Here is a 13,686-nt window from a genome sequence, read left to right on the forward strand (position 1 = left end):
CGGCTATCTCACGAAGTGAATAGCACAATTTAATGCGTTATTTGTAACTGCCCTCAGTTATTTGTAAAGATTTTAATGCTCACAACTATGCTTGGGGATGTGGTTGCCAAGACTGTTATGGGGCATCTTTACTTCACATAATGGGTGACTTCGGTCTTGATGTTTTGAATGACAGAACGCCAACATTGATTCCGAAACCAGAAGAACGCCTATCCGCTATCGACATAATCCTATATTCACCAAGGCGGTGAATATTTGCGACTAACCCTTGTGATCAGGTCACTATGCCGTAGAGATACAAACAACTATAAGGGGGTTTGTGTCCTCGCCCAAAGACCCCACGTGCTATTTGTCGGAATTAGGCATTGGCCGTGCGAGGTAGCCTTCACCCGTTTATTCCCAAAAACAGTTCATAGTACCGCGCACGTTACACCGACCATCAGTCTCTGTCGTCCTAGCAGCGGATAATTACGGACTCGTCGAGAAACGCTCCATTGTGAGCCGAGAAGACACGTATTCCGCGTCCGTGCCACGCTAGTGATCACAGCTTTACCGCGAGCAGGCGGCCAGTGACTCAGTGTGAAGGCAATGCAGTTGGTCAGCATTTCGAGATAGCGACAGCTTGCGCGCGTGTACGCGCGAGCCTGCGGATAATTTTCTAATGGCTCTGAGCACTATGGGACTCAACTGCTGTGGTCATCAGTCCCCTAGAACTTAGAACTACTTAAACCTAATTAACCTAAGGACATCACACACAGCCATGCCCGAGGCAGGATTCGAACCTGCGACCGTAGCAGTCGCACGGTTCCGGACTGCGCGCCTAGAACCGCGAGACCACCGCGGCCGGCATAATTTTCTAACCCTTAACACAGCTCAACATTACCTTCGAATGACCAAGAACCCATCACGAAAGCGGAAAGTAACTAAAACACACAGGGTCAAATATCAAGGAACTACAGAGGACCGGATTAAGACGCTAACCACCTCATCGTCATCATTGGCAAGGTATTATAAAATTTTAGTATTATCTTGATGCAGCAACAGCATCAATTCCTACCCTAAAAGCAACTTACGAGGGGCGTTTGAAAAGTCTGTGGAAAAATAAAAACTTCTTACGTGTCTTTGGTAAACTTTTATATTTTTCTACATAGTCTCCTTTTAGACTTATACACTTCACCCAACGCTGTTCTAATTTGTTGATCCCTTCCGAATAATAGGGATTGTCCAAGTCGGAAAAATAGCTGTTAGTTGCTGCAATCACCTCCTCGCCTGAATAAAATCTTCGTCCTGCCAGCCATTTCTTCAAATTGCGGAACAAATAGTAGTCCAAGGGGGGCCAAGTCTGGAGAAAAGGGGGGGGGGGGATGTGAAACGAGTTGGAATCCTATTTCCAATAATTTTGCGACCACAACTGCTGAGGTGTGTGCTGGTGCATTGTCGTGACGGAAAATGACTTCTTTGTGGTGCAATCGCCGGCGTTCTCGGTTTTCAAACGGTCCAATAACGATGAATAATATGTACTTGTAATAGTTTTACCCTTTTCCAGACAGTCGATGAGGATTATCCCTTGCGAATCCCAAAAGATAGTCGCCATAACCTTTCCGGCCTAAGGACTGGTCTTTGTCTTTTTTGGTGCAGATTCTTCCTTGGTAATCCATTGTTCAGATTGTTGTTTGGTCTCAGGAGTATAGTAATGTATCCATGTTTCATCCACAGTCCTGCGGATTCTTGCTGAACAGCTGCGAACCATCCTTGCAACACTTCACACGATTCCGTTTTTGGTCAAGCGTGAGCAGTCTCGGAATCTGTCTTGCGGATAGCTTTCTCATGTCCAAATGTTTATGCAAAATATTATGTACGCTTTCATTCGAGATGCTCACAGCACTAGCAATCTCACGCGCCTTAACTCTTCTGTCATCCATCACCATATCATGGATTTTATCAATGATTTCTGGAGTCGTAACCTCCAAAGGGCGTCCAGAACGTTCAGCATCACTTGTGCCCATAAGGCCACTCCAACAATTTTGAAACCACTTATAAACTCTTCTAATCGAAGGTGCAGAGTCATCGCAATGTTTATCAAGCTTCTCTTTAGTCTTCTGAAGCGTTTTGCCTTTTATAATGTTTAATCACCACACGAAATTCTTTTTCGTCCATTTTTTGACAATCACTCGACTTCCTTGATTCACACGAATGCCGAACACAAATAAATAGACCAATATGGCTGAAACTTGGTATGCGTTCTTTACAAAGATGCTAACAACTAAACATGATCTCGATACGCGCCGGTGGTGCCATCTCTCGGACTTTGCACGGACTTTTCAAACGCAACTCGTATTAGAGAAATAGGACAAGCTTCAGTACAAAGCAATGAAAACATATCCGGTTGCACATCGACAGCGCCGACCAATACACTCCCTGTAGGGGGAAAAAAAAGAAACCGCACAAGGACCACAAGAACGTGACGACCAGGAAAATCCAGCAGTTACATCAAATCCTCCAGCCCAAAAGTAAAAAAATAAAACCATATGCATAGAGCTCCTCTTCTTATAACTATCATCAGCTTCGAGCATTATTCCAACGAGACAACAGTATACTAGAACACAGCCTTGGGAAGCGAAAACGGTTGGCTAAATTAAGTCGAAAGTACATGCACCGCTCCAAGACACCAGAAGTTGCTTTCTACTGCCCATTAACAAACACTTCAGGGAGGCTATGCTGTACCTAGTGAAGCATCCATTTACACTGCTGAAATACTAGCAGTTCGCGAAGTGGCTACTTATGGTAGGTTGGTTGGTTGGTTGATTCGGGGGTGAGGGGACCAAACAGCGAGACCATCGGTCCCATCGTATTAGGGAGGAAAGGGGAGGGAAGTCGACCGTGCCCTTTCACAGGAACCACCACGGCATTTACCTGAAGCGATTTAGTGAAATAACGGAGACCAAAATTAGGATGTCCGGACGCTTGTTTGAACCGTCGTCTTCTCGAGTGCGGGTCCATTGTGCTAAGCACCTACCTATGGGACAAGGAACGCATTTCAAACAGTTTTGTTCGTAACTGACTTTCAAAACACCTTACAAAGGATATAAACTTATCGGAATGTGACCACTCCCCATTATATACAGTATAAGATACATTCAGTTTGATTCATACTAGAAGAAAAGTTGGCATTGTCGTTAACCTCCTGTGGTTCAGGGGGCATTCAGGCATCATTGGGAACGAAATAGCAGAGAGATATGCTAAAGGAAGGTATATTCGAAGGAATTAGATAATTATAGGGAAAATGCGCCAACAGTCTTAAAGGAATAATGGAACAAGGAGATAAGGAATGGATGAAAACCCCAAGAAACAAAGGAAGATTTTACGCCCGTATTCATCCAGAACTGCGGGTGGAACCTGCCGAGGAAACCGTGGTACACGAGAATCAGGATGAGTAAACGCTACCAGGGCTACGAATGCGGTTGGGACGTGTATGTTACCATAGTCGCCTTTTTCAAATAAAAGTTGTAGCTTCCCCAGTGCGTGGTTGTTGCAGTGAAAAATAAGACGATTTAAACATGTAATAGTGGCATGCACACAGCAAGGGAAATTATACCGCGAGCTGAAGGTGTCAATACGTACAACTATTACTGTCCTCCTAAGTACGAATGATGTAAGGATATCTCACATAACACGAATGTCTGGAAACTGCAAATTTAATCTAATTTTGTGTCGATGTTTATATCTGTATACGTGCAATGTATATGTGTTTATCACATCAAAGGAATCTAACTAAATGACTCAGACATCAATATTTAATTTCATATCTGTTTTGAATATTTGTATCTGTATATGTAACCATGTTCGATGGGCCGTGACCCGCCATAAAGTAGGCCGGTGTGAGGTGGAGCGTCAACCATTAAGTTAAGTAGTGGTTTTGACTTTGTACGTATGTACTGTTTGTGTTCTCCTTTTCTTTTTCGTTTAAAAATGTATAGCTATGGTGTTCTTTTAACCATTGACAAAGGTCTTCTTAGTCACTTCTGGGTTTTATTGTTGTTCTGAAGAAGGTGCAGTTATCTACGCCGAAACCTGGGTTAACACTTCACACTAGGTGTTTTTTTCGCAATCGAGGCGGCTTTTTAGTTTTTTAATATATTAACCAACGATTGCAGACGCGCTGCGATGTTGAAGGTTCTTACATTTGTGTTCACGTAGCAGACCCCTTAAATGTGATACTGCCTAACACTTGCTCTGCATGCACACTCCAAACTTTGCAGGTACACTCCGTGCTGCATTTGCATTTTCCCATCCGCGTAGTGCGCACAGAGGAGCTGTGAAGATGACTGACACTTTGCAGGCGCCCGGCGGCCGCGTTACGGCTGGTAACCTGTGGTGCGAGAACCGCCCCTTGGCCGAGGCCCACAAGACGGCGCGGCGGTGCGGCCCGTCGGGCAAACTGCGCGTCTTCGAGCTGGGCTTCAACGTCTCCCGCCAATGGCTGCCCGTCATAGAGGCGTGCCACGACGCCGACAAGGCCAGCACCTTCTACTCGCACCACCAGCTGCTCGGGTACGTCCCTCACGCAACACTGGTTCACGATATAAATACAATGAGACATCGCTATGCACATACTGTAGATTACATCTATTGAAACTATACCGGACGCGCGATTAGAGGCGCCATGTCACCGATTGCGCGGCCCGTCCCGCCGGAGGTTCGAATCCTCCGTCGGGCATGGGTGAGTGTGTTGTTCTTACACTACTGGCCATTAAAATTGCTACACCAAGACGAAATGCAGATGATAAACGGGTATTCATTGGACAAATATATTATACTAGAACTGACATGTGATTACATTTTCACGCAATTTGGGTGAATAGATCCTGAGAAATCACTACCCAGAACAACCACCTCTGGCAGTAATAACGGCCTTGATACGCCTGGGCATTGAGTCAAACAGAGCTTGGATGGCGTGTACAGGTACAGCTGCATATGCAGCTTCAACACGATTCCACAGTTTATCAAGAGTGGTGACTTGCGTATTGTGACGAGCCAGTTGCTCGGCCACTATTGACCAGACGTTTTCAATTGGTGAGACATCTGGAGAATGTGCTGGCCAGGGCAGCAGTCGAACATTTTCTGTATCCAGAAAGACCCGTACAAGACCTGCAACATGCGGTCGTGCATTATCCTGCTGAAATGTAGGGTTTCGCAGGGATCGAAGGATATAGCCACGGGTCGTAACACATCTGAAATGTAACGTCCACTGTTCAAAGTGGCGTCAATGCGAACAAGAGGTGACCGAGACATGTAACCAATGGCACTCCATACCGTCACGCCGGGTGTTACGCCAGTATGGCGATGACGAATACACGCTTCCAATGTGCCTTCACCGCGATGTCACCAAACAAGGATGCGACCATCATGATGCTGTAAACAGAACCTGGATTCATCCGAAAAAATTACGTTTTGCCATTCGTGCACCCAGGTTCGTCGTTGAGTACACCATCGCAGGCGCTCATGTCTGTGATGCAGCGTCAACGGTAACCGCAGCCATGGTCTCCGAGCTGATAGTCCATGCTGCTGCAAACGTCGTCGAACTGTTCGTGCAGATGGTTGTTGTCTTGCAAACGTCCCCATCTGTTGACTCAGGGATCGAGTCGTGGCTGCACGATCCGTTACAGCCATGCGGATAAGATGCCTGTCATCTCGACTGCTAGTGATACGAGGCCGTTGGGATCCAGCACGGCGTTCCGTATTACCCTTCCGAACCCACCGATTCCATATTCTGCTAACAGTCATTGGATCTCGACCAACGCGAGAAGCAATGTCGCGATACGATGGTTCAAATGGCTCTGAGCACTATGGGACTTAACATCTATGGTCATCAGTCCCCTAGAACTTAGAACTACTTAAACCTAACTAACCTAAGGACGTCACACAGCACCCAGTCATCACGAGACAGAGAAAATCCCTGACCCCGCCGGTCGCGATATTATAAACCGCAATCGCGATAGGCTACAATCCGACCTTTATCAAAGTCTGAAACGTGATGGTACGCATTTGTCCTCCTTACACGAGGCATCGCAACAACATTTCACCAGGCAACGCCGGTCAACTGCTGTTTGTGTATGAGTAATTGGTTGGAAACTTTCCTCATGTCAGCACGTTGTAGGTGTCGCCTCCGGCGTCAACCTTGTGTGAATGCTCTGAAAAAAGCTAAGCATTTGCATATCACAGCATCTTCTTCCTGTCGGTTAAATTTGGCGTCTGTAGCACGTCATCTTCGTGGTGTAGCAATTTGAATGGCCAGTATAAGTAGTGTGTAAGTCTAGGGACCGATGAACTCAGCAGTTTTGTCCCTTAGGAATTCAAATACATTTGAACATTTTGTATGCTGTCCCCGAATTAAGTTGTTGCAGCAGCTCAAAGCTTCATCCCCATCTTTGGGGAACATTTGAAAGTGGGATTATAGCTTATGTGAAGCTCCGATTTGGACCTTGGCTCGCTTCTGCCTGAAGTAAACGTTCGTTACCGTGAATTCGCGTGCATAGGGGTGACGTCACATTTCTCCAAAACTCGAGCACAGTTGGTTGAAACCAGCAGAAAAGCATTAATTAAGCTATTCATTGCTAAACACCAGGTGGTTATAATTAAAGTGCAGCTAATCACCGAGTTCCATTGTGCGCTGCAAGTATCGTATGGTAGCGAAGCTTAGTACGAGGGTAATTCCAAAAATAAGGTCTCCTATTTTTTTATAAGTACATAGACCGTGGCAGTTGTATGCCCATGTAATACCAGCTCGCAGCCATGCTGTTCAGAAAGTTATGAACCTCTTCTTTCACCTCGTCGTCGGAGCTGAATCGTTGGGACCACAATTAACGCTGACAGGTACTGTGAGACTCTAAAAAAACTCAAAACGGGCAATTCAGAACCGGAGAACAGGCATGTTGAGCAAGGGCGTACACATTCTCCATGACAACGCTCTCCCACACATCGCTCGTCAAACCGTTGCTCTCCTGCAACAGTTTCAGTGGAACATAATCACCCACACACCCTATAGTCCTGACTTGGCGCCCAGTGGCTATCACCTGTTCCCTAGGTGAAAAGAACATTTGGCCGGAAAGCGATTCAGCTCCGACGACAAGGTGAAAGAAGAGGTTCATAACTTTCTGAACAGCATGGCGGCGAGCTGGTGTGACATGGGCATACAAAAACTGCCACAGCGTCTACAAAAATTTATCGAAAGAAATGGTGATTATGTCGAAAAATAGCTAAATGTTCAAGCTGTAAACTGATGTAAACCATTGTAGAAATAAACAGATCTATGTACTTGTAAAAAAATAGGAGACCATACTTCTGGGATTACCCTCGTATTTAAGTTGCGCCACCCGCAAGAATCGGGCATTTCCCATTTGATTAGCGATGCGATAAGACGGTTCTTTCTAAACCTAATACAAACAACGAGGGCAAGTCAGTAATGTCTGAAGTGTTTCCATCGGGTGTATATGGCGTGAAGTGTATAGTGACGTCTACTTCGATGATTAGAGTGTTATTGTCGATTGTTTACTTATCTTATTATAGTTTACTAACTTATCTTGTTATAGCTTACAAAAATTTCTAAGGATGGAAAGGGAAACTGTCACGTTTCGGATGATTGCACAAAAGAGTGGCCTTTTGTCAAGGCCCGACGTACGGATCAGGAAGCGTTGTGTGAGATTTGTAGATGTTTCATCTCAATAACTCACGGAGTTGAGGCAGATATGAGGCAACACATTTCTGCGAAGAATCGTACAAATGGATTCGCGGTAGTGTCGACATCAAAGCCTATTGCTACATTCTTTATTAAAGAAGATAACCAGGAAGAATAAACAGCTTATAAAGTTGTCAATCACCGTAAAACTGAATACCGCATTGCATCCTGACTCCAAAGTCGCCGCAAAGCAGTCTGCAACCAGGACCAAAGCTACAGCGATTGTGGAAATATCGCACCACACTCTGTGTTCGAATGCATAAAACAATTGCAAGAAGTGACATTTTACGGCATAGGAACCGACGCATCGAACCATAAGAATGAGATGATGTTTCCTTTAGCTATTCAATACTTTACTGAAAGTGACGGAATCCAACAGAAGCTGTCGAAGTTTGATTTGCCGAATTACGAAACATGGGAGACAATTGAAAAGTTTTGTCTGGATTCTTTAAGACAACTTCAAATTCCATTAGATAAATTAATCGCATTTTATGAAGACAAAAGCAGTACCAACTTCGGAGGACTTCATCGACGCGGCCAGCGGAATGTGTTTTACAAAATTAAAGAAGAAGTAAGAAAAAATATAGAAGGAATTGGATGCCCTTCCCATATTCTCAATACTATATCAAGCGCTGTTCGAGTCTTAACTGTCAAATAATCGTCATGAAAATATTTAATTATTTTTCAATATACACGGCAAGGAGTTCTGCTTATACGTTTACGTCGATCATTAGACTTTTCATCTCACTCAATTTCTGGAGAGGGTCCGTGACAGCGGAAATACTGACGTGTTTGTTGCTTAGCAGTCCTCGTGCCAATGAGCTGCTATCTCGTAAGCTACAAACTGCGCACAGAAGTAACACAGTTTCTGGTATCCGAATTACGAGACAATCGTTTTCAAATGCGGTACCTATTTGTAGCAAAAAGCGTAAATTAAAGTTGTTGTAATACAACATAGTGATTAGAAGAAAAATGGCCACTGTTGAGGAAACTATGACGCTAGTAACAATCGTGAATACAAGACAATCGACGAGAAGTGCTCCGAATCGGTCCGACAATCTACGCGAAGTGCTCCGAATGGGTCCGACGTGCGATGACCCAAACCTAGGGACCATCAGGCAAAATTTAGCGCGTCTACTATTATCTCTACACCATTGTTACTTCCACAATTACATTCTTAACTTCTGCGGCGACTCTGTCTTTTTTGTGTGATCATATATTAAAAATAAAGGTTGCACAGCCCGCATAGATCAGTTCAGTTCCTTTGGCCTTAACATATGCTTCTATAGTTTCTTTTTTTGGGATGCGTAACTATAGTATTAGTATTGTTTTATTATAGATTCAGCACCGAAAAAGAGAAGAGGGTTACAAAAAAGAGAAAGTCAAAGCCGAAAACAGGAATTTAGGGGTGTGTCACATAAGGAAGAACAATTTAAAGGGTGGTTAACTGTTGATCCCAAGGATATTCATCGTGCTCATTAGTTTGTGTGCTGGAAGAAGCGAACTTTTGAAACAGGCAAATCGCGATCCGCGCAAAAATCTAGTGTCACAATGTAATAAACATTCAGTGCTTTCATCGTGGGTGCATCAACCTACTACGTGCACTGCAAATCTTAGGCTCGGAGAGGACACCAAAGCTGCAGAAATATGATTCGCGACCCCAGTTGTTGAGCGTTCACTATCTTTGTCAACAACAGATCACATACTCTGAGCAGTCAATACATTATGACCACCTACTTAATAGCCGGTATGTCCACCTTGGTCGCGGTAAACAGCGGCGACGGGTCGTGACACGGAAGCAATGAGCCCTTGCTACGTCACTGGACGGAGTTAGCACTACATTTGCACACACAAGTCACCTAATTCCCTTAAATTCCGGAGTGCGGGGCGATGAGCTCTGACGCCATGTTCAATCACATCCCAGATGTGTTCGAGCGGGTTCAGATCTGGCGAGCTGGGAGTCCAGTACGTCAATTGCAACTCACCGCTGTGTTCCTCGAACCACTCCACCACACTCCTTTCCTTATGACATGGCATATATTGAAAAATGCCACAGCTGACAAGAGACGTGATCGTCAAGAAGGGGTTACGTGGTGTGCAACCAGTGTATGACACTCCTCGATCGTCATGGTGCCTTGCACGAGCTTCACTAAACCCATGGTTCCCCATGTGAATGTTCCCCAGAACACAATGGGGCCGCCACCAGCTTGTCTCCATCCCACAGCACAGGTGCCATGAAGCTGTTCTCCTGGAAGACGACGGATTCGCGCCCTTCCATCGGCATGATGAAGAAGGTATCGGACTATGCAACGCTCTGCCACTGAGCCAACCTCCAATGCCGATGGCCACATGCCCCTTTCAGTCGTAGTTGTCGATGTCGTGGTGTTAACATTGGCACATGCATGGATCGTCAGCTGCGGAGGCCCGTCGTTAGGAGTGTTGGGTGCACTGTGTGTTGAGACACTCTTGTATTCTACCCAGCATTAAAGTGTGGTGTTAGTTCCGCCACAGTTCACCACCTGTCCTGTCTCACCAGTCTGCCCAGCCGACGACGTCCGACATCTGTCATGAGGGGTGCCGCGCGGGATAGACGCGCGGTCTAGGGCCCCTTGCCACGGTTTGCGCGGCTTCCCCCGTCGGATGTTCGAGGTCTCCCTCGTGTATGGGTGTGTGTGTGTGTGTGTGTGTGTGTGTGTGTGTGTGTGTGTGTGTGTGTGTGTGTGTGTGTGTGTGTTGTCCTTAGCATAAGTTAGTTTAAGTTAGATTAAGTAGTGTGTAAGCCTATGGACGGATGACCTCAGCCGTTTCGTCCCATAGGAACTTACCACCACAATCAGAACAATCATGAGGGGTTGTTGTTGTTGTGGTCTTCAGTCCTGAGACTGGTTTGATGCAGCTCTTCATGCTACTCTATCCTGTCCAAGCTTCTTCATCTCCCAGTACCTACTGCAACCTACATCCTTCTGAATCTGCTTAGTGTATTCATCTCTTGGTCTCCCTCTACGATTTTTACCCTCCACGCTGCCCTACAATGCTAAATTTGTGATCCCTTGATGCCTCAAAACATGTCCTACCAACCAATCCCTTCTTCTAGTCAAGTTGTGCCACAAACTTCTCTTCTCCCCAATCCTATTCAATACCTCCTCATTAGTTACGTGATCTACCCACCTTATCTTCAGCATTCTTCTGTAGCACCACATTTCGAAAGCTTCTATTCTCTTTTTGTCCAAACTGGTTATCGTCCATGTTTCACTTCCATACATGGCTACACTCCATACAAATACTTTCAGAAACGACTTCCTGACACTTAAATCTATACTAGATGTTAACAAATTTCTCTTCTTCAGAAACGATTTCCTTGCCATTGCCAGTCTACATTTTATAGCCTCTCTACTTCGACCATCATCAGTTATTTTACTCCCTAAATAGCAAAACTCCTTTACTACTTTAAGTGTCTCATTTCCTAATCTAATCCCCTCAGCATCACCCGATTTAATTTGACTACATTCCATTAACCTCGTTTTGCTTTTGTTGATGTTCATCTTATATCCTCCTTTCAAGACACTGTCCATTCCGTTCAACTGCTCTTCCAAGTCCTTTGCTGTCTCTTGACAGAATTACAATGTCATCGGCGAACCTCAAAGTTTTTACTTCTTCTCCATGAATTTTAATACGTACTCCGTACTTTTCTTTTGTTCCGTTTACTGCTTGCTCAATATACAGATTGAATAACATCGGGGAGAGGCTACAACCCTGTCTCACTCCTTTCCCAAACAACTGCTTCCCTTTCATGCCCCTCGACTCTTATAACCGCCATCTGGTTTCTCTAAAAATTGTAAATAGCCTTTCGCTCCTTGTATTTTACCCCTGCCACCTTCAGAATTTGAAAGAGGGTATTCCAGTTAACGTTGTCAAAACCGCCCAAATTCACTACGTCTGGGCGTGATTTCACCTTGGTTTCACTACTTGTTGAAGACACCCACCACAGCACTTCTCAAACACCTGAGAAGGCGTGCAATTTTCGAAATGCTAGTGTCGAGCCTCCAGGTCATCATAATCTGTCATTTGTCAAGCTCATATAATAATGTGTGTGAAATCTTATGGGACTTAAATGCTAAGGTTATCAGTCCCTAAGCTTACACGCTACTTAACCTAAATTATCCTAAGGACAAACACACACACCCATGCCTAGGGAGGACTCGAACCCCCGCCGGGTCCAGCCGCACAGTCCATGACTGCAGCGCCTCAGACCGCTCGGCTAATCCCGCGCGGCAAGCTCTGATAGATCGCCCGCTTTCCCATCTACACACGAACGACATGCTCACTGATGCTACCGCGCACGTGTCTGAGTAGCAGAGATTATCGCCAGGTGACGCTGCTGTCGCCTGGGCGGATTTATATACACTCCTGGAAACTGAAATAAGAACACCGTGAATTCATTGTCCCAGGAAGGGGAACCTTTATTGACACATTCCTGGGGTCAGATACATCACATGATCACACTGACAGAACCACAGGCACATAGACACAGGCAACAGAGCATGCACAATGTCGGCACTAGTACAGTGTATATCCACCTTTCGCAGCAATGCAGGCTGTTATTCTCCCATGGAGACGATCGTAGAGATGCTGGATGTAGTCCTGTGGAACGGCTTGCCATGCCATTTCCACCTGGCGCCTCAGTTGGACCAGCGTTCGTGCTGGACGTGCAGACCGCGTGAGACGACGCTTCATCCAGTCCCAAACATGCTCAATGGGGGACAGATCCGGAGATCTTGCTGGCCACGGTAGTTGACTTACACCTTCTAGAGCACGTTGGGTGGCACGGGATACATGCGGACGTGCATTGTCCTGTTGGAACAGCAAGTTCCCTTGCCGGTCTAGGAATGGTAGAACGATGGGTTCGATGACGGTTTGGATGTACCGTGCACTATTCAGTGTCCCCTCGACGATCACCAGTGGTGTACGGCCAGTGTAGGAGATCGCTCCCCACACCATGATGCCGGGTGTTGGCCCTGTGTGCCTCGGTCGTATGCAGTCCTGATTGTGGCGCTCACCTGCACGGCGCCAAACACGCATACGACCATCATTGGCACCAAGGCAGAAGCGACTCTCATCGCTGAAGACGACACGTCTCCATTCGTCCCTCCATTCACGCCTGTCGCGACACCACTGGAGGCGGGCTGCACGATGTTGGGGCGTGAGCGGAAGACGGCCTAACGGTGTGCGGGACCGTAGCCCAGCTTCATGGAGACGGTTGCGAATGGTCCTCGCCGATACCCCAGGAGCAACAGTGTCCCTAATTTGCTGGGAAGTGGCGGTGCGGTCCCCTACGGCACTGCGTAGGATCCTACGGTCTTGGCGTGCATCCGTGCGTCGCTGCGGTCCGGTCCCAGGTCGACGGGCACGTGCACCTTCCGCCGACCACTGGCGACAACATCGATGTACTGTGGAGACCTCACGCCCCACGTGTTGAGCAATTCGGCGGTACGTCCACCCGGCCTCCCGCATGCCCACTATACGCCCTCGCTCAAAGTCCGTCAACTGCACATACGGAATGAGACATACGGTAGGAGACGAGGTACTGGCAGAAGTAAAGCTGTGAGTACCGGGCGTGAGTCGTGCTTCGGTAGCTCAGTTGGTAGAGCACTTGCCCGCGAAAGGCAAAGGTCCCGAGTTCGAGTCTCGGTCGGGCACACAGTTTTAATCTGCCAAGAAGTTTCATAACAACTGCACATACGGTTCACGTCCACGCTGTCGCGGCATGCTACCAGTGTTAAAGACTGCGATGGAGCTCCGTATGCCACGGCAAACTGGCTGACACTGACGGCGGCGGTGCACAAATGCTGCGCAGCTAGCGCCATTCGACGGCCAACACCGCGGTTCCTGGTGTGTCCGCTGTGCCGTGCGTGTGATCATTGCTTGTACAGCCCTCTCGCAGTGTCCGGAGC

The 13,686-nt window shown here is 46.6% G+C and overlaps 1 protein-coding gene across 1 annotated transcript in view; it reads left to right on the forward strand.

Moving 5' to 3' along the window:
* Positions 1-13,686, forward strand: part of LOC126251454 (uncharacterized) — an 88,095-nt gene that overhangs the window by 55,827 nt on the left and 18,582 nt on the right. The window contains exon 3 of the mRNA XM_049951884.1: positions 4,340-4,551. Coding sequence (XP_049807841.1) covers positions 4,340-4,551 — 212 coding nt within the window. The remainder of the gene's footprint in view (positions 1-4,339; positions 4,552-13,686) is intronic.

Source organism: Schistocerca nitens, chromosome 4, assembly GCF_023898315.1.
Source record: "Schistocerca nitens isolate TAMUIC-IGC-003100 chromosome 4, iqSchNite1.1, whole genome shotgun sequence".
NCBI classification, from domain to species: domain Eukaryota; kingdom Metazoa; phylum Arthropoda; class Insecta; order Orthoptera; family Acrididae; genus Schistocerca; species Schistocerca nitens.